At 33.4% G+C, this 22,394-nt stretch overlaps 1 protein-coding gene across 3 annotated transcripts in view; it reads left to right on the forward strand.

Moving 5' to 3' along the window:
• Lnpk (lunapark, ER junction formation factor) overlaps positions 1-22,083 on the forward strand; it is a 69,514-nt gene extending 47,431 nt beyond the window's left edge. The window contains exons 9-14 of one of the 3 annotated variants that reach the window (XM_042694193.1): positions 5,753-5,968; positions 9,871-9,976; positions 11,536-11,606; positions 12,285-12,455; positions 14,325-14,407; positions 21,042-21,134. In XM_042694193.1, coding sequence (XP_042550127.1) covers positions 5,753-5,968; positions 9,871-9,976; positions 11,536-11,606; positions 12,285-12,455; positions 14,325-14,407; positions 21,042-21,050 — 656 coding nt within the window. In that variant the 3' untranslated portion in view covers positions 21,051-21,134. Of the gene's footprint in view, positions 1-5,752; positions 5,969-9,870; positions 9,977-11,535; positions 11,607-12,284; positions 12,456-14,324; positions 14,408-21,041 lie in introns of all 3 variants that reach the window. The other 2 variants (XM_042694191.1, XM_042694192.1) reach the window with 2 other exon arrangements.
• Positions 22,084-22,394: the final 311 nt, after the last annotated feature.

The following is a 22,394-nucleotide window of genomic DNA, read 5'->3' on the forward strand; positions in this document are numbered from 1 at the left end:
TCACACCATGTAAATTGGGTAATAGGCAATTGAAATGTAGTAGGAAAATAGATTCATTTTATAGACTTTTACTAAGCTCAGACTCCTTGCTAGTTACCTTGCCACATCCTGAGGTTATATTCAATTTCTGCCTATTAATTCATGGTGAAAGGGGTATACATATCTAAATGAACAACTTGGTCTACTAAGGACTACAATTAGGTAGAAGGGGACATGAATCATGGTAATTTGGGAAAATACCCTTTAGGTAAAGAGATTACTCCTTGGGCAATGACAGGAAGACAAACTTAGTACCTTGAGGGATTGTAATAGTGCCTTAGCCCTGAAAAAGGGAAGGTAGTATTTATGTGAAGGAGGGATTAAATTATGAAAGGCTTTGTATACAACATCATAGAGTAGGATTTTATCTTATATGAAACATGGTAAACAACTAAAAGCTTTGAAATTTTGAACAAGAACACTTTTTTTGTGGTCACATGGAGAATGGATAGAATAGAGAATAATGCTGAGGTATGGAGATTAATTAGGTTAACAATAATAGATAAGAGAGGCCTATACTAGATAGAGTTACAGCTATGTAGTTGAAGAAAGAAAAAGAAGAGATTTAAAATATAATTCAGGAATAGATTGATTGGACCTTATGGTAATTAGATTTGGAAAGTGAGGGTAGGCAACAAAAGTAATCAATAAAAAAAAAAAAAGGACTAGAGATGTGGCACAAACAGAAAACACCTACCTAGCCAAGTGCAAGGCCCTTAGTTCAATTCCCAGTATTGCTTTTCCCCCAAAATAAATTAAAAAATACTATCAACTATTAAGTCTTTAAGATTCATTACAAGAAAAATATATTGTTGGTATAGTTGTAAGATTTGGGATCTCCTTTCCAAGGAACAATCTCTACAAGCAACCCACTGACTTGCAGAAATCCTTCTGGAATTGTTAGATTAGTTCCATCATTATTGGATCTTGAGTTGAGGTTCAAGTCATCACTTCACTGCAGATGAAAAATTTAAAGGATAATTATTTGCATTATAGAGCATCTATATTAAAAAAATAATTGCTGTAGAAATTCTAGATTTCTTAGTCTTTACATTTAAAAAAAAAAAACAAAAAAACACAACTTTCTGGCATTGCTGGATTGGAACCAGGACTTTATGCATGCTAATCAAGCACTTTACCACTGAGATAAATCACCAACCCTTTTGTTTTTTGTTGTTTTTTAACCATGGGATCTTACTGTGTAACTCAAGCTAGCCTCAAATCAATGATTCTCCAGAATCTACCTCTTGAATTCTGGATTAGAGATGTGCCCCACCATTCTCTGCTAAGATTACTTGACTTTTAATTTATTGTAATCTCTGCAGCCTTTATATTTACATGACTGATACTAGTAGCTGTTATTTATTAAGTAATTTTCATGTGCACTGGCTAAACTCTTTTGCTGATTATCTCATTTTAATTTTTACAACAACTAGAAGACATTCTCATGAGAAACTTGGATCATTTTGCAACAGTGGAATTAAAATTAAGAAAGTTTGAACCTAACTATGATTTTTTTTGTTTTTTTTTTAAGTATATATTTTTTATTGTAAAGATACCATACAGAGGGGTTACAGTTACATGAGTAAGGTAATGAGTTCATTTCCTATCTAGCGTTGTTACCTCCTCTGTTTTTCCCCTACCACTATGATGTTTTATTGTAATTTAAGTTTTTTCTTTTCTTTTTTTTTTTTACTATAACAATGTTTTTAAATCTTACTTGGCTTCTTTTTCTTTTTTCTTTTTTTTTTTTTTTTTTGGGTCTGGTCATGGGGCCTGAACTCTGGGCCTGGACGCTGTCCCTCAGCTCTTCAGCTCAAGGCTAGCGCTCTACCACTTGAGCCACAGCGCCACTTCCTTCTTTTTCTTTTTTAAATTTAAAACCAACATAGGTATGTTTCTCATAGTTGGTGACAGTGAATTTTATTCAATTTTTGTTGTTTTGAGACAGGGCCTCACCTTTTCAACTTAGACTGGCTTGGGACTTGCTTTGAAGCTGAAGCTGGCCTTAAATTTACAATCTTTTTGCTTCATCCCTCTGAATGCTGGGATTATAGGCATGTGCCAAAAGACCCAGCTGGAAATTTTGTCAAATTGATAACTGATTATTAATGAGAATGTTCAGCCTCCTCCTGTCTATACTACTCTAAATGATGTTTTGCCAGACTAATGGGAAATGCTTAAAATTCTTCTTTGGAGGCTAGTATTATGCAGTTAAATATAGGAACTGAATAAAAATTATTAAAATAAAAAACAAGTGAATAAAAAATAAATCTTATATTCTAACTTGTGAGACTACAGAATGTTTCATAATGTTTTACGAAGTATAGACTGGTACTATGATGCTAGCTATTAAAACTATTAATGATACTATAATCCTTCTCTATATATTCCTTTGAAAATGATGCAGTATTTTCCAGTCCCATTTATATCTCTTCCATAATATATTTTCTCTTTGCTAAAGTTAGATTTAGAATTTTTTTTTTTTTTTGTGTCCGTTTGTGGGGCCTGAACTCTGGGCCTGGGCACTGTCCCTCAGCTCTTCAGCTCAAGGCTAGCGCTCTACCACTTGAGCCACAGCGCCACTTCCGGCTTTTTATTTTTCTTTTTGCTTATGTGGTGCTGAGGAATTGAACCCAGGGCTTCATGCATGCAAGGCAAGCTCTCTACCACTGAGCTACCTTCCCAGCCCAGATTTAGAATGACTATGCTAATTTCGTGTGGACCACTAGATATGATGTCCTATGTTAATTCGTTAAAGAACTCACGTTTTTTTATAACAAGTGAATAATATTAAAGGAGTATGTCAGAGTAAATGTACATTCAGAGGAAGCAGTCTTCAGTCTTTGTTCAACAAATGCAAGATAATGGCTCCTTTTAATATAGTCTAATATAGACTGGAAAATGTACTAAACATTGTTTATAGTATTTGATGACTTATGTTTCAGTAAATTAGGTGACCAAACTTAATATGATGTAATATGATGATGTTGACTTTAGTGCCTTTTGTACAATCGTGTGTGTGTGTGTGTGTGTGTGTGTGTGTGTGTGTGTGTGTGTGTGTGTGTGTGTGCTGGTTCTAAGGCTTGAACTCAATGCTTTCTTGGGTATTGTCCCTGAGCTTTTTTGCTCAAGGCTAGAGTTCTGCCACCTGAGCCATAGCTCCACTTCTGGCTCTTTGGTGGTTAACTGGGGATAAGAGTCTAACAGATTTTCCTTCCTAGGCTGGCTTCAAACTGTGATCTTCAGATCTCAGTCTCCTAACTAGCTAGGCTTATAGGTGTGGACCACTGGTACTTACTTTTTAAAAATAATTATTTTAACGTATTTTACTGGCTTATACCAACTACTTTTTGTACTTTAATGCATAACTACCCCTTCTGGTATTCCTTATGATTAAAAGAAACCCAAACAAACAAGTGTCCATCTATATATTTAGGAGAAGTTAAGGTACGATTGATTACGCCAGGTAGTATCTGATTTTTTTCTGCATAAATCATATGGAAAGTGGCAAAGTATAAAAAGTTTTACTTATGCAATGATATTATACTTGTAATTTATTATTAAAGTGACTGAATTATGAATCAGAAAATTTGTTGGCTCAGTAATTACAGCTGAAGCAGTTTGAAAAGACTTTGTATGAACTGCGGATATACTTGATTTCTAGCACCAGAAAAACAAAACAGAAAACAATAAAAAAACTGTGAAACAATATCATTTGAAATATTCAGTTTGTTAGCTATCAATGAACAGACATTTAAGTCTCAAAACAATTTTATAAATTAAGAATAGTTATAGGTCGTTTAAATAAGGATACAGGTGGACCCGTTGCAACAATGAGAAGTACAAGTTGTCATGTTGAAAACGAACTTTACAACTTTGGTGGGGGGGGGGGGAGGATAGGAAGGGGAAACAAAGGAGGAGGCTACAATGCTTGATAAGAAATGTACTCATTATCTTGCCCATGTAATTGTAACCCCTCTGTACAGTATTTTCACAATAAAAAATAAATAAAAATTAAAAAAAAGAATAGTTATCCTAATTTTAAGATAAAATGAGTTTATTTTAAAGTAGCTCAAGGTCACATAGCTATTAACAAGAGTCTAAGAAAATCTTTCTATAAATTCCAGCCTTTAACTTGTAGGCTAGATTGTGATGAGCTGAGATCTGACAATAGAGTGAAAACTTCAATTGCAATGAAGTGTGTGTGTGTGTGTGTGTGTGTGTGTGTGTGTGTGTTTGTGTGTGTGTGTGTGTGTGTGTGTGTGTCCATGTCTGTGTCCGTCCGTCCGCCCGCCCGTGCATGCGTGCATGTATTCTGGGGCTTGAACTTGGGCTGGAATGTCAGCTTTTGTACTCAAGGCTCACACTCTACCACTTGAGCCACAGCTCTCCCTTTTTTTTTTTTTTTTTGTGGACTTTCTTGCCTTGCTTGGATTGGACCTCAAATCTCATCCTCTGGAATAGCTAGGACTACCTAGCTTCCAGTGAACTTTAATAAAAAATTTTAACTTAAAACAGTCAAAATCTGAAGTGTTTTATTCTTCTACAAGGATACAGTTTTACTCTTTATGCCTGTTAAAATATAATTTTTAGTTTCAGCCCACTAATTCAGAAATTTTGAAAATTTAATTTTGTATGTATTACTATTATGAAGGCCGGGTGCCGGTGGCTCACCTGTAATCCTGGCTACTCAGGAACCTGAGATCTGGGGATTGTTGTTCAAAGCCAGCCCACGCAAGGAAAGTCTGTGAGAATCTTCTCCAATTAACCACCAGAAAACCAGAAGTGGCGTTGTTGCTCAAGTGGTAGAGCACTTGCTTTGAGCTGAAGAGCTCAGGGACAGTGCCCAGGTCCAGAGTCCAAGTCCTACAACTGACCAAAAAACAAGTTATTAAGGACTTCTTTATTTGAACTCTTCCTATTGACATTCAGTGAGATTATAGTGGGATGATGTTACACTTTTATGTTACTGAGAGGAATCAAGAAATATTTTCTGTAAGGGCCATGATAGCCATATGGTCTCAACTGTGTGAAATCAGGCACAGACAATATGTAAACAAGAGAGCAGGATTGTGTTCCAATAAAACAGCAGCCTGAATTTGGTGTATTTGCCAATCATTGTCCCAAAGAATCTTGTGATTTCTACATTGTGTATGTAGAAAGGAAGTTTTCCTCTATTGAACATATTGATAAAAAAGAAAATTTCCAAAAAGATAGTCATAGTATAAAGGACAATAGAAACGGTACCTCTATAGTAAAGAATGCTGTCTCAGCATTTCTATGATAAATTTCATAATTTGAGGACCTATATATAATCATTTATTTCTTAAAATGATCACTTTGAATCTTAAAAATTATACTAATTCCAATAAATTTTCCTTCCTTTATCATAATTAAGTAGGTTTACTATGAAAAGGCATGACACATAGTTGAGTGGTGAATTTATTTGGTTTTATTATGTAGATACTGAATTTATCTGAAAAAAATGGTATTAGGTATGGTTTGTCCTGTAAACATGTACAGTTAAATTATAGGTTCCAGATACAAGAATTCTCTTTTCAGCATTAGATTTTATAAATTTCTCATTACAAGATATTTTGACCCTACAGTGTCTTTTGGTGCCACAAAATTTAAATAAATGTCAATTGGACATTGGCTAATATGGTATGTATATTGGATATTAAGAATAGCATATACTTATTCTTCTTAGAGATTCGTCAGCGAACTGCAGCTCAAAGAAACCTTTCTCCAACACCTGCAACTCCTAATCAAGGACCTCCTCCTCCACAAGTTCCAGTGTCTCCTGGACCACCAAAGGATGCCTCAGCTCCTGGTGGACCACCAGAAAGAACTGTTACTTCCTCCCTACCGTCAAATGCTTTATCAAGACGTCTTGGATCCCCTGCTACTTCAGTGCCTGGAATGGGTAAACAGAGCACTTAATGTTATTTACAGTTTATATTGTTTTCTCTAGTTACCAATAAAACGGGCCATTTTCAGACAGTATGGAAATGGCATTTCATTTGGAAATAGCATTGCAGTTATCTGATTAAGCAGGACTTCCATATCCAATTAGCCATAACTCTTTACAGCTGGCACCTTGTGATACTGAAACCTATTTCTTGAGCTCATTTAACTGTTATGGCTTCTTTGTTTAAATGGCAATAAAACTTTGTAGTATTCTGTAGTCAACAGTATAATATATCTTTTTATATTTAACTTCAGAATGGTTCCAGATTCATATATAATAGAGCTTGAAAGGAATACTTTTACAAAGTATTCATGTTTTTTGTTAATCCCTTCATATAATGATTTTAAACATGACAATGAACATATATCAGGAAGATTGTATTTTTGTACCCAATCTTGATTTTGCTAATATAGGCTAGTAGATTTATCTTTTTATTTTTTTCTAAGTCATGGAATCTTAATATTTTCTAGTAGATACTTTATAAAGACCTGTTATTGGACCTTTTGATATTTTACTTTTTGGATTCTCTCTTTTCAGTGTGATGGATCTTAGGAAGAGATTCCATTCTGGAGTATAACACATGACATAAAATGCTCTGTTTCTTTTGGAATTTGAGGCATTGTAGTTCACTGCTTTAGCACATCACATCATTTTACATATATTTCTATGGCAGATTTATTAAATATGATAGCAAATTATTTTAGGATAATCTAATTTGGATTTTTTTGTTTTTATGACTAGATACATGTAAATATAACTTATAATAATTTTGAGGCTAAGAAGTAGTTGCTATCCAGTAACCAGTATTTCTGTAATAAATTAGTAAGCAACCTATATATTACTTATTCTGGCAGATTTTTGACATGTTTTCCTTTAAAAAGCACAGCATAAAGTTCAAGAGAACTAGAAAACTATTAATTTTTATAAACAGTAACAAAGCTGACTGTAGATACAATGTTGTATAAATCTTAATGCTCTTAAAATAATTTATAAAAATGCATTAAAATTTCCCACTATACAGACACTGTATATTTAGTGATATTGAGAATAGGTTTGTTGATTGAAAATTAATCATCTTTTAATTGTTATTTAGATAACTGATTTGTAATTTTAAGTTGTAATTTAAATTTCTGATTTAAAGTTCTGTTTATTTGGTGAGAATACATAACTTTTCACTTGTGTATTTTGTTTTGAGGATATAAAAGTTTAGTAACTTACACAGTTATAAGAATTGTATTTGTAAGGACAGGGCTGTAGAATTGACAATGGCCTAAATTCCATGTGTGTGTAAATAAAACATATTTTAGTAAAGTTACTAATTAATTTGAAAATGGCTTAGATTGTATATTGCCAAAAATATAAATGAGTTATATGATTTATTATAAAGAAGATTAATAATTCATTTTTTCATTATACCATATTTGTGGAAGAGAATCAATTTAATGTGTATTACCACAGGGCTCCCATATGTTTGAAAATTAATAACCAGCAGGTACTTGATCATTTGCCAAGTTGTATAAAAATGACCAGTTTACCTGCAATGATTGCTTTTGATGTTTGCACTAATTACTGTTGTCCGTAACAGATGAGAATGAAGATGCATTACTTTAAAAGTTAGTGTGAAGGAAGTTTAAGATAGTTTTATAAAATGTATAGGTTTATCTATTTATGTATTTAGTTTGCTTTGTGGAAATGTTAACTTTAAATATGTAGAAGTAAAATAATCTAGCAAAATTTTTGGCTTAAATGCTTTCAAAATCTGTGGGTTGGCAACATGGCTCAGTTATATAACTTGCTCTGTGTGTGAAATGCCCTTCTTTCAATCCTCAGAGCATGCTAAGCAAAAACTAATTTGGGATGCTTTGTCGAGTTGAAAATATAAGAGGGATAACAATATCAATATTAAAGATTATTTTTCAATGATATTTGGATGTTATTAATACAAGTAGCTAATAACTTACTTTCCTGATATCTTAAAATATGCTTGATTTGAAATACTAAGAACTTGTTCTACAAACCCAGATTTCATTAGTAAATAACTATTACTGTATTTTATCAGTTGCCCCTTCTTTTGTGACAGTATTAAGACAATAAAGATTGTTAACTGTAATGCTAGACTTTAACATTTTAATAACTTGAAAGTATTTGTAACAGTCATTTTTGAATTTTGAATTTCTATATTTTAAGACTTATTCCAACAGGGCCTCGTTTTAGTTCAGTTTTTCTTTTTTAATAAAATCTCCGTGTAAATCTCCATTTCTGCACACTCTACTCTTTACCTTCTCTTGTTATACAAAGGCAAACATCATGCCTTTAAAATTTTATTATCTCATTTTCTTTTCATCTCCTTGTTGTCTCTCAAAATTTAGAGTATTTCCTACATACAGTTACTTTTCAGTTTTTAGAGATCAAAGATGAACAATTTATGAAGTGTGAATGTTATCTATTATTTAAGTAGATGAAAAAACCAAATAATATATATTATCTTCATACACATGGAGTCACATATAAAGTATGTCATGTTTTAGTACTTCTTGCATGTTGCTTTAAAAGAACATATTCTGTTCCTGTTGGATAGAGCATGTATGAAAGGCAATTTTATAAACTTGATAGTAAAGAGTATTGTTAAAGTTTTCAGTTATTCCTAATTTGTGTCTGCTTACTTTATAAATTACTGAGAAAGAATGCTGAATTTTTCTTGATAAACATTTTTGTCACTAGGAAGTTAATCCATTTTATCCATTATGATAATTTTGCTCTGAATATAACTACTTTAGATATTTTGATTACTCTTAGTGTCTTTTTATCTATTATTTTAATTTTACTCTATTTAGCCAGTGTATCTCCATTCTTTTGGCATTTTTGTTTTTTGGGTTTTGTTTTTTGGGGAGGAGGATAGAGGGACTATGGAGCATATGTTGAAGTCTAGTTTAAATTTTTTTTTAATCCAGTCTAACTGTCCTTACTTAATTGTGAAGAATATTCATGTCACAGAAGTTTAGTGTAATAATTTGTATGTTTGAGTTTGATTTTAAATTTTTAAGTGCTTTTGCTTTTTCCTTTCCTGTTTGTTGCATGTGTTCCCTGTGTTACCACTGGTTCTAGGACTTGAACTCAGGGCCTGGGCACTGTTTCTGAGCTAGCACTACCACTTAAGCCATAGGTCCACTTCCAGCTTTTTGGTGGTTAATTGGAGATGAGAGTCTCAGGACTTTCCTGTTGAGCTGGTTTTGAACCTTGGTTTTCAGCTATTAGCTCCTGAGTAGCTAGGATTGCAGGTGTAAGGCAAAGAAACCTGGCCCTTTCACTTACATTCTTCCTTCCTTTGGATATCTTTTATTATAGTATCTTTTATTATTATGTCAATCTTTTGGTGCCTTATTGTTTGTAATATTTTTGAGTTATTTTAATAGTTACGTTGGGATGTAGTAGTTTATATCTTTAATTTACCACAGTTCCCTTTGGTGATTACCATTTTAAATGTAGTTCTAAGACTACTTACATTTCTTCTCTTCTGCCCTTTGTGTTATTATTCCTTTGACATTGCCATCCATTTTACTGCTACATGTTAAACCAACATGTTACATTTTTCAAAGTGATTCAGAAAGTGAAATGTCTTTTTTAGTTTGTATAGAACCTAACTTATGTTTGTTTCTTAATAAATTACATTGGTAGTTTTGATGTAGTAGACATTTAAATAGTTTTTTATTGCACAGTATTTTTCATGAAAATGTGTATGTTTAGAAATATAAGAATATTTTATGTTTCATTAAAATGTTTTAACAGTTCCAACATATTTATCTTGTTCCTGTTTATATCTTTTATATAAATCTTATATAGATTTATTTATTTAATAGGTCTTCATCCTCCAGGTCCACCCTTAGCAAGACCCATTCTTCCCCGAGAACGAGGTGCTCTGGACAGAATTGTTGAATATCTAGTTGGTGATGGTCCACAGAACAGGTAATGTTTACTAGGTTGATAAATAAAGGAAAATGAAAATGTGTATCAGTCAGGATGTGTATGTATACCCCTGTCCCCAGGTGTGTAAAGCCATATCTATACTAGAGGTTCTGTACTTTTGTGGCTCTTGTTTCCTAATTATTAGGACATACTGGAGCGTTGTAAACCACTGAAAAGTAACACGTTCACATTTTTGGTAAAAGTTGGAAAAAACAATCTAGATAAAATCTATTTGGAAAAAATAAGACTAGTTTGGTTATAAGATTAATTTTAGAGAACTTAAATTATGTTACTGAAACTTTTAAAGTTGGAGAACACAAAAATAGTGAAAACCTGGTAGATAGGAAGAAAAGAACTTTGACAGGTGTCAGTTCTGAACTTGATGAGAGTAATACTTTTAATAGTGATAACAGTTTACATGTCCTTGCTGTCATTCTAGGAAGTTAGGTATGTAAGTGTAGAGCAGTTGTCATAGTATAGATTTTAAAAAGTTCATTGGGTAGCAGAGTAGATGTTTGACAGCTTTATTATAAAGAGAATAGAAGATGATGATAATGTGTAACTGGGAAAACAAGCACAGGAAACCCAATGTATAGAAATTAAATTAAGTATCTTTTTTTTTTCTACTGCAAGATTTCTCAGAGGTTTGAATAATATTCATTGTGAATCTCCAAAAAAGGTTACATCTTTTCTAAACATTTGACCACAGATTTGGGAGCTATCATCACAAGGAATGTACATTGGGAAACCTAAATTTAAGTATTCTGTTATTGAATATGCTTAACGATATATTCAACTTTTTCTTAGTTTATTTTTAATATGATGTACAAATTGTATTTCAAGATAGTTTAGGTCCAGTGCTGGTAGTTCTTAACTTAGGATCCTAGCTACTCAGGATGCTGAGATCTTAGGATTGTAGTTCAAAGCCAGCCCAGGCAGAGAAGTCCCGTGAGACTCTTACCTCCAGTTAACCACTCAAAAATCAAAAGTGGTGCTGGGCGCCGGTGGCTCATGCCTGGAATCCTACCTACTCAGGAGGCTGAGATCTGAGGATCACAGTTCAAAGCCAGCCCAGGCAGGAAAGTCCGTGGGACTCTTATCTCCAATAAACCACTAGGAAACCGGAAGTGGCTCTGTGGCTCAAGTGGTAGAGCGCTCGCCTTGAGCTGAAGAGCTGAGGGACAGCACCCAAGCCCAGAGTTCAAGCCCCATGACCAACAACAACAACAACAACAAAAATCAAAAGTGGTGCTGTGGCTCCAAGTGGCAGAATGCTAGCCTTGAGCAAAAGAGCTCTGGAACAGGGCCCAGACCCTGAGTTAAGCTCCACAACCAACCCCTCCTCTCTGCACCGCCCCCCCCAAAAAAAGAAAATAGGTTAAAATTTTGATTTTGGTTAACCTTGGATTTTGTTTAAGGATTTTCCAAATAATGTATCATCTATTATTGCATATTGAGCTATGTTGAAATATAAATTAGCCTTGATGTCCTAGTAACCTCTTCTATGAACTTTGTCCACATTTGTATCTGTTGTGTTAATTATTTTTCCTTTTATGTAGGTATGCTCTTATTTGTCAGCAGTGCTTTTCTCATAATGGTATGGCTTTGAAGGAAGAATTTGAATACATTGGTAAGAATTATTGAACAGTTAGGTTTAATATTTTACTCTTAAATATTTTATTCTATGAATTTTCTATGTAATGCCAGTTCTTTTAGAACCTGTCTACATTGACTAGGCATATTGCCCTTACCTAAAATGTGCTGTGAAGTACTGTGAGTTGTGAAGAACTTGGGTTGTCTTCACAGTGAGTTGTACTCAAACTCACTACACATCAAAGTCACCTGAAGCACTTAAAAAAATTATGATGTCTAGGACATATCTACAAATAGTCTAATTTTTAGTGGATTTTAAGAATGAGCATTGTCTTTTAAGCTCACAGATGATTGTCTCATGCACACATTATTAAATTATTATTTGTTAAATAGTACTTTGGAAATATGACATGAGCAAGGTTCTGGATTTTATAATGATTCTGTTGACAACTGCAAGTTTAGTAATAAATTTAAATTATTATTAATATGGTATTAGTTAACCACTATTTAACTTGTTATATCTTTTATTTAGAATTAATATCCTAATTTTAATAACTAGAAAGTATACTTTGAAATTAACTTTAGTTAAAACACATACCATAATATAATAAAATGAATTTCACAAAATAACCTTTGAGAGGTTCTTTGACTTTGTAATTATTAAGTAAATTCTCTTTGATTTGTGATTGTCTTTATTAAAAACAATTCTCCACAGCCTTTCGATGTGCCTACTGTTTTTTCTTGAATCCTGCAAGAAAAACTAGACCCCAGGCTCCAAGACTTCCAGAGTTTAATTTTGAGAAGAGGCAGGTAGTTGAAGGATCAAGTTTAGTTGATGACTTGACGTCAGAAAGTATGCTTTCATCAGAGAATCGATTTAGTGAAGGTATGAGTATGTTAATTGTTTTTCTCTTAAAATTATGCGCTGTTTAACAATAATAAAAGCGTAATGCCTACAGATAACAGTAGATTAGCTTTACCAATATTTGCAGTATGCACGTCAGCTATTGCACTTGGTGGCCTTCCTGTGTGATTGGTAAGATGTGTTCATGTTTTAAAATGCAGATTATGTTGTCATGAGCAGCGTTTAACACCAGCCAGGTAAACATTGTTTGTGGAGTGAGCTCTTCTGAAAACTTGAGTCATTTTTTTTAAAAAAAGTGTATCTTAATGAAACGTTATTTGACTATGAAACAGCCATTAATGAAGTAATTAGAAAAATTGTGATTAATATTAATACAATAAGTAGAATTGAATTGAATTGGTAGAAATTATCAGAAAATTTTTGGAATTGGAAAATCATCTTTACAGTTTTTGGGTGGTTATATTAATAAGGACTGTGTTTCATTGAAACAAAACAATTAATAGCTATATATGAGTTTAACATTGTCATTTACATAAAACCAACCTACATTTGCAGAAACAATTTCATAGAATTTGTAATTTAGAATTCATCTTGCAATTCTATTTTAGGAATTCTTGAGGACGTTTATGAGAAGATGAGATAGACCTGACTATTAACTGCCAACTATTTCTTGCAATTAAAATTCAGTCAGGAGTTCTTTGCTAAATTTTGAAGAAATATTAAAATAATACTAAAATACTGAAATAATAATTGCTAAAATTATGACAGAATCCATGATATTTTGGTGGTATTCTTGGTGTAGGAAAATATTTATACTGGAAGTTTAGTTCATTTAATTAGTTATTTTGTGTTGGTTCTGGGGCTTGAACTCAGGGCATGGGTGCTACCCCTGAGCATTTTTGCCCAAGGTTAGCACTCTACCACTTGAGACATAGCTTTAGTCCCAGCTTTGTTTGGTGGTTAATTGCAGATAAGATTCTCATGGGCTGGATTTGAACCTTGGACCTCAGATCTCAGCCTCCTGAGTAGCTAGGATTATAGGCATGAGCCACCAGAACCCTATATTTAATTTATCTAACAGTCAGTATTCCACCTTTTAATTTCTACAAATTATTTATATACATTTTATTTCCAGCAAAAGCTGGAAGTGGATTTGTGGCTTAAGTGGTAGATCACTAATCTTGAGAACAAAAGATCAAAGACAGTACCCAGGCCCTGAGTTCAAGCTTTAGTATTAGCATTCTCCCTTAACCAACCCCTCAAAAAATATAACAATTGCAAACAAAATTTCTTTTTTTTTGTATATTCTGTGAGGCAGTGAACTTTTAGAAATCAGAAATTTAGTGTGAGATTTCAGGGCTTTTTTTTTTTTGGACTTTGAAATGAACCTAAAATATGTATGCTGAATTGGGCTTCGCTTTTGGCTTACTAACATCAAAATAAAATTGAATATATATAGCTATGACAGAGGCCTATGTACTTCCAGCACAGAATGAATGCATTCATCTTCTCCAAGTCTGCAACATCAACTTCAAACCGTGTCAAATTTTTTCTTTTGCTTAAGTCATTGTTCTGAGCTGCATGCTTTCACATGCAAACCACCTGCGTTGGCATTGCAGCATCTCCAAGCTGAGAATTAAAGGATTTCATACTGAAGATGGCTAGAGGAAAAATTGAAGTCTTTGCCATGAATAACCTTGTTTATGAAAGCTAAAGTGAATATTCGGAAGCCAATAGGTGGGATTAAAAAAATAAAAGCAAAAGAAAAGAAAAAAGCCAGCAAAATAAAAATCTTGATAATGGGTCCTGTGCTTTATTTCTTTTGCTAAGGTCAAGATGGATAGTTAGCAAACAACACCCAGCTGTACCTTTCCTTCTCATCTAATCTAGGCGGAGCAATACCCCAGATGTCTCATTTTCTGTCTGAAATCTCTGGAATGAAGTCTAACTGGCTCAAACTGAACCCCAGTAAGGTAATGTTAATAGGCAAAGGCAAACCTTGAGGCAGGGTCTGCAGACTCTAGTACTAAAAGCGGAAGCAACAATTCTGTTTGGTTAAGGCTGTTTCTAGAATAGTAACTTTTTCATAATTCTTTTTGGATTCATCAAATTGGCCACGAACATCTTTCTGTCCTTTGGCTCTCCAGAAGACTGAAACTTTTCTCCAAGATTCCTATTACCACACTATAATACAGTTTTCAATTCAAATCTGGATTCCTTCAATGAACAATGGGGAAGTATTTCTGATGAACTGATGAAGCTGGATATGATTTGGATGCCAGTAGTGTACCCTTACAATTAAATTGAACTATTAAATAAGACCAGATCATCTTAATCATCTGCTCAGCTAACAGGCAATGCCGCTGGGAATGTAGGTTTCTGGTTTCTAAATTCTTCAATGATGCAGAAAATTGAGGAATGAACAAAAACATTCTTGCTTCAATTTTTTTTTTTTTTTAACATTGAAATAGCTTATTGGTATCAGCAAGAATTGTATAGATTAGGGTATTGAATTTACAGATGTACTCAAAAGTTAACTTTCACCTGAAGTTTTCTTTCAGCCAATGTCAGTAGCTTCTTTTTTTCTAGTATATGACACAAGAATTTTTCAATTCAAGTTTGTCTGGATTCTGATATTAGAAGATTTTACGTTTAGGTTGAGAAATCAGGCTTTACTCTTTGGAGTAACATGGAATCTTGTACAGATTTCATCAGAGACCTTGAAGAAATTTCTCTCATTAAAATTTAAATTCTCAGCATTCTCCTTCCTCCACTGTGTATCTGTCTATATGCTTTGGTGACAAATAATTAAGGGAAAAAAACAAATAAAGGATACAGAATGGATTACCTTATATCTGAAATCATACTGGATATGGAATACTAAAAAGTGAATTGCTTTGAGATCCTCACTTTATTATTAAATAATAGTACTTGAATAAATAATAGCAATAAATAATAGTAATAATAGTAATACTTGAATCTCTAACAAGTGACAATAAAGTCTATTTTACCCTCAGAAAAGTCCTAAGCTGGGCACTGGTAGTTCATGCCTGTAATTCTGCTACTCCGGAGGCTAAGATCTGAGGATCAAGTTTCAAAGCCAGCCTGGGCAAGAAAATCTGTGAGACTCTGATTTCCAATTAACCACAGAAAAAGCCAGAGATGGTATAGTGGTAGCCTTTGAGCAAAAACATTGAGGAACAGTTCCCACTAGGCCCAGAGTTTGCCTCAAAAAATAAAATAAAAATGAACATTTATATTAGTGCACACCTGTAACCCTAGCACTTGGATGACTGCATCAGAAGGCTTCTGAGTTCAAGACCAGCTTGAGCTCTACATAATGAGACTGTTTCAAAAGGAGAAAAAAAGCTTTTAAAAATACCTGAGATATACCATTTTTAATTAAATTTAGTAACCTAATTATTACTTCTAGGTCTCTACATTGTTATTTTACTCTAGGATACTGGTTGGTTTTTTGACTACCATGTTTAAAAAAATGGTAATATGTCTTCATTACTCTAATTTTGTTTAGGACTCATGTAATATATTTTAATAAATAATAGCTTTTAGTAAATGAATAACTCAGTAAAACTCATGGCATCTAATACGAGTAAAAATAGTAAAGCTTACAAAAGATAAAACTTATCTTGGTGATATATTTCCATCTACCCTTTCATGCAAAATACTGTTATATTTAGGTTAAGTTGAATGGGAGAAAATTTGGCTTTTAGTATATTTGTTATTGATCATGAAAATTATTATATCCAAAATGCATAGGCACTTAATGTTCAGCTTTTTCAAGATGCTCTGTGGCATGTTGTTTCGTGCTTACTTTAGCTATAGATTTTTTTTTTTTCTTTTTGGTCATAGAGCTTGAACTCTGGGCCTGGGCACTGTCTCTGAGCTCTTCAGCTCAAGGCGAGTGCTCTACCACTTGAGTTTTCTGGTGGTTTGTTGGAGATAAGAGTCTTACGGATTTTCCTGCCCTGGCTGGCTTTGACCTGCGATCCTCAGATCCCAGCCTCCTCAGTAGCCAGGATTACTGGTATGAGCCACGAGCACCTGGCAGATATAGATATCTTTTGACCATCAGAAACTATTTTCTAAACCATCTTCAGCTTTCTAAACCACCTTCGGTTTTCTAAACCACTTTCATCTTGACCACTGCTTAATAGTAAAATTCATACTTTATTTGCCAGTAGTAATTAATTCAGTGATACTCTTGTTGAATTCTAGATATTTCCTCATAAATGGTTATAATTTAACTTTATTCATTGGGTTATCTGGTTTGTTCCTTTGTTCCTTAACAGTAAATTGACTATTGTTTGTAAGGCAGGAAAGTCTTTTAAAATTGCTTTTTAAAAAAATCTGAGTTCAAAGACAAATTGTCAATTTAATATGATGTTCTTTGGGTATACAAATAGTGAACACATATACTGGGTAAATGAAATTGTTTCTAGATTATTCTTTAATTTTCTTACAAAATTATTCTTTCAAGAGCTAGTATAAAAACCTACAGGTAAGGTAAAGTTCTTGCATGTTTTCTATGTGCGGTTTATATGTGGAGCAGTGGTATTCATTATATTGTTACCTCAGTTTTATGAGTTGGAGTTGTCTATCTGAGTTGAGGCTTTGCTCTACTAACTGTATACCAATTCATTATTTGGTGAGGGAAAAACTTGTCTTTCATTGGGATGGAGTGTGAGAGAAGTAAAAGTTGGAAATAAAAAAAATGATGGACCATTTTTGTCAGATTGTGTGGTAAAATTGTATTGGGATTATAGATGCTACAGTTAATATAATTTTTTTTTACACCTGGTTAACATAGGTTTTCCAGGTAACTGTTTTGGCTCATAAATTGGACCATATAGAGCATAATAGTTTTGCTTATTGTGAACAAAAAGGCTGATTTCTTTTTTTTTTTTTTCTTTTTGCCAGTCCTGGGTGCTGTCCCTGAGCCTCTTTGTGGTTAAGGCTAGGGCTCTACACTTGAGCCACAGTGCCACTTCCGCCTTTTTCTGGGTGGTTTATTGGATATAAGAATCTCATGGATTTTTCTTCCCATCCTGGCTTCCAACTGCAATCCTCAGATCTCAGTCTCCTGAGTAGCTAGGGTTATAGACATGAGCCACGTGCACCTGGCTTGGTTTCTTTTTTTAATATTATATGGCTAAGTATTCCTATCTTCTAAAATGTATTCTATATCACCAAGCTGTTTTAACCTACAGTTACACAGAAAAAAAATTTTTAAATAAGTTTTTTATTGTGAAAATACTGTACAGAGGGGTTACAATTACATGAGCAAGGTAATAAGTACATTTCTTATCAAGCATTGTTGCCTCCTCCTTTGTTTTTCCCCTATCCTCCCTTCTCCACAACTACACAGAATAGGCATATGATTTTAAAAATAGTACATTAGTCTTATTAAAAAGCCCTGAGATTTTGTTATAGGATATTTTTATTTGTACCTGTCATTTATATTTTGTTTGTATAATTTCTTACAAAATGAAATTAGCTTCTAAACATCAAATACTGGCTCATTTAGACTATCTAATGTCTGCATTATAAAAGTCACATTATTTTTTTTGTAGTGTAACTGCTATTAAGATTTGTTTTCTGCAAATCAACCCAAAGGAAGAAAAGTAGTAAGAGATTCTGATTATTTTTCAGCCCTTGCTATCATTTCACCAGTTTTTTTAGTTTTCTATTTAGTATCTAAAATTACAATATTGATTAGGAACTTTGTGTAACATATTTTCTAATTATGGTAGCATATGATATTTCTTTGACTTTATTACAGATATTTAAACCTTTTAGAATTACAGTTCCTATATTAATAGCTTTTTTATGAACTCAGAATTTTAAAATTGGCTTTGACTAATAAAGTAATTCTGAACCTAGTAATGACACAAAACTTTAATAGTGAGGAACTGGTGTCTTATCTTACACTGTAACCCTAGCTACTCAGGAGGCTGAAATCTGAGAATTACAACTTGAAGCCAGCCTGGGCACAAAAGCCCATGAAACTTTTAACTCCACTTAGCCACCAAAAAGCCAGAAGTTTAACTATGGCTCAAGTGTTAGAGCACAAGACTTGAGCAAAGAAGCTCAGGGAGTGCACTCAGGCCCTTAGTTCAAGTTCCAAGACTGGCACAAAAAAACAACCCCCTCCCCCAAATCCAAACCAGCAACAACAACAAAAACTTCAATATAATAAACCTTAAATTTTGATACCCCTTTTGTGTCAGTATAGTTTTGAGACAATCTGTCAGATAAAGTATGATAAACTATGTGGGTCTGTGTTCTCTTAAACATGGACATTTGTGGGTTGTGTCCTAGATTCTGAACTTTTTTTTTCATGTTGTGTGGCTTTATTGGCTTGTTTCAGAAGACTTGGGTAAACAAATTATAAAGTTCCTGCCAAGTAAGTATTGCTTTATGGCTAGAGAGTTATGGAAAACTATGACTCCTAAAATTCTACCGTAGATAAATTCTGTGAGGGTAGAATTACAAATAGTTGGCAGCTCCTAACATTTTTTGCAGAACTTGTTTGATTTTGCAGCAGGAATGACTTGTTTCGTTTGCCTTTATCTGCTTTTTCCTTTCTACCGTGGAACATTTGAAGAACAAAACTCATGACCTGCTTTTTGGATTTTTGTTAAGAGCCCAAGGGATACACAATGCTATTTTAAGTTCATTATTGAGATACAAATAGGATTTTATGACATTTGTCACAAATATGATTTATGAATGTTACCCACTAATATTTATTATAATATGAAATTTTCCTACACAAAGGTGTTATCAATTGTAATTTGTAATTCACTGTAAACCCAGGGCTAACATCTATTTAAGGAAATAAAAATTCTTGAGTATTTTCAAAGGCCTGGCAAAGAATGTGGGAGAAATAAATACGTTTATTATAATTGGTATGGTAAAACCATGAATGTCTTAAAATTTCAGGCGAATATATACCTATAACAGATAATATGTTTGCAAAACTATATTTATTTTGCAAAACTTGGGCTCATACTAGGCAAGGAATTTAACTAGAACTTTACCCTAAGTAGGTTGTCTTTCCAAATTTTTTGAATCAATAATACTTGTAATTTATCATAAGGGATCTTCTATGACAGTAGGAAAATCTGGGGGCTGAGAAGGTGGCTCAGTGGTAGAGCGCTTGCCTTGCATGCATGAGGCCTTGGGTTCAATTCCTCAGCACCACATAAGCAGGAAAAAAAAAGCCGGAAGTGGTGCTATGGCTCAAGTGGTAGTGTGCTAGCCCTGAGCTGAAGAGCTGAGGGACAGCGCCCAGGCCCAGAGTTCAGGCCCTACGACCGTACACAAAAAAAAAGAAAAAAGAAAATCTGCTTTTTTGCCTTGCTGACATGATTTAACTATTTTTTTCTAGCAAGATTATTACCTCAAGGCTAGATTTTATCTTTCACTTGGAAATTGGAAGGCTCAAAGTTTTTTTGCTCCTATTAGTCCCTCCTTTATGTCATTCTTTAAAATTTGAAATATTAAGTACAGTTTAATACAATTGTTATTAAGGTATTTAAATTTAATAAAACTTAAAAGAGAATTTAAGGGAATAGTTTTCAGGTAGAGACTGAGATCTATACTTTAACTTTTGCTATGAAGACAGGAAAAAGACCCTTTTCTTTCTAGCACACTAGAGATATAACATATTCTGACCTAGAGTTTTGTGTTTTTTTTACAAGAAAACTACAAATTTTAATAATCTTCAAAAATATGAACATTTTTCTGGTGAACTTGGGGTTTAAACTTGGGGCTTTGTGCTTGCTGGTCAGTGCTCTATCACTCCAGTCATGCCTCCATCCCCACTTTGCTCTGGACATTTTTGAGATAGGATCTTGCTTTTTGTCCCAGCTGGCCTGGAACCATGAACCTCCTATTATTGCCTCCCACCACATCTAGGATTATAGGTTCATGACAACCCTCTCAGCTTTTGGTTGAGATGAGATTCTCATAAATGTTTTTGCCTGGGTTGGCCTCAAGCTGTGATCCTCCCGATCTCTGCTTCCTAAGTAGCTAGGATTATAACTGACCTAGAGTTTTAAAGAGTGAGAATTTGCCTTGTTCTGGGGGTAGAGGGAATTGTGCCATACTTTTGAAAAAGATGAATTCTGACTTCCTCATTCCTTGAATAATCAAGATGAACATAAGATGGGAAATCACCTAAACGCACACATGCATACGTAAAAGTAAAAATTTACACATTGCTTACAGGATTGCTCAGGTATAAGGGGGAACAGTTTCTTCTTACAGTATAATCTAGGAGTTTATTGGCACCTAATTCTGTTTGTTAGACTTGGGAGTTGGGTATCCAACTGATAAATGTGTCTTTAGAAGCTAGTAGTTTTGAAAACATTCAAATATAATTTTGGCTTATATCCTAATTTTTTCTTCAGTGATATTACATCATAAATATTCTTATAGAAAGTACTAATTTTAAAAGATTTTAGAGTCACAATAAAAATTGTACTGTTTCTTAATCCATTTCTGCCACATGTGTGTTTGTGTATTTTGCTGTATTTAACAGTTTTAACATTTCTGTTTTCCTGAAATCTTGAATCTTTCCAGAATCTCTAGAAGAACAAGATGTCCTTGATAACAGCACAGAACAGACAGATGACAAAATACCAGCTACAGAGCAGACAAACCAAATGACAGAAAAGGCATCTGGCTCAGAGGAACAAGAGGAGAAAGTAGAAGAAACAGAGAATGAGGAAAACTCAACAAATGAAGCCAAATCAACCATTTTCAGAGCTGATTCTATTACTGATCTTGAACTAAGTGGAGGATCTTTGATGACAAAGTAGTAAATGTTTCCATGTGCCTTCAACTGGATATTTGTAGCCTTGTTGATGTCAGTTATTGCTTTTTTTGATGGTACTTAAAAATATTTTTTGCCCCTACATGTATATTCTTGATAACCATTTAAATTCAGATTGCCTAGAGATTTCAGTATATCACTAAACTAGAGGATATTTGAAGTTAAAAGCAAGCAATACCAGTGAAATGAGATACTTTTGAATGTACAATGATTCACAAATTTAGATAGCTTTTAGATATTTTGTCTATCCTAACAAAAATGGATAGCACTTTTGTTTTCTATATGTATCACTTGTAAATAATCCTTATTTTGACATAGGAATACTTTTGGTTAGGAATAATTCTCTAGTTGTGTTTGTTTTAAGGAAATGAAACACAATTAAGATTTTTGAGTATTTCATCATTAAAACCTAGTAGAATTTTAACTCGAGATATTTGCCAGTGGGGTGGAAATATCTGTTTAGGTGTTTACATTGATATTAAAGTTATAATTGTAATTATATAGGCATTGGTACGAATTCTCAGTAAGAATGTAATTGAATAGTCAAGTGCAGCGTTTCTATTGATGTCTTTTATTTTGCAGCTGGGCCAAAGGCATATGTTGTATATAATTAGTTTATGTTTACATATTAACATATAGGAAATATACCTGCACTTGACTGTACTTGAATTCTTAGTATTATTTATACTTGTAAAATAATGATGATGACATATAAGTGAATTTTGTGCTCTTGTGTGTGTTTTGTTAAGGAAAATAAATATGACCTGGCAGCAATTCCTTTCTGTTAAATATCTAGATTTCTTTAAATTATATATTGGTTGATGACTTGGGTATGTAGAAACAGACCTCACATACGATAAATCTATAGCTTCTGCTGAGAACAGATCATAATGCCTTTGTTCTGACTTGTTGCTTTTCAAATTAAAAAAAATTAGTTATTTTTCTCATTTGGAAACACCTTAAGCCATTTGTAGTTCTTGAGAGATGAATGTTTTGTAAAAACAGACAGCTAAGTGCTAATACTTTGTTGGATAAAATATGTATGCTAATCAAATGGGGGAAAGTGGACCTAGAATAGAAATCTTGGTATAGATTGGTAT

Source organism: Dipodomys spectabilis, unplaced genomic scaffold (assembly GCF_019054845.1).
Source record: "Dipodomys spectabilis isolate Male_0828 unplaced genomic scaffold, ASM1905484v1 ptg000174l, whole genome shotgun sequence".
Taxonomy (NCBI): domain Eukaryota; kingdom Metazoa; phylum Chordata; class Mammalia; order Rodentia; family Heteromyidae; genus Dipodomys; species Dipodomys spectabilis.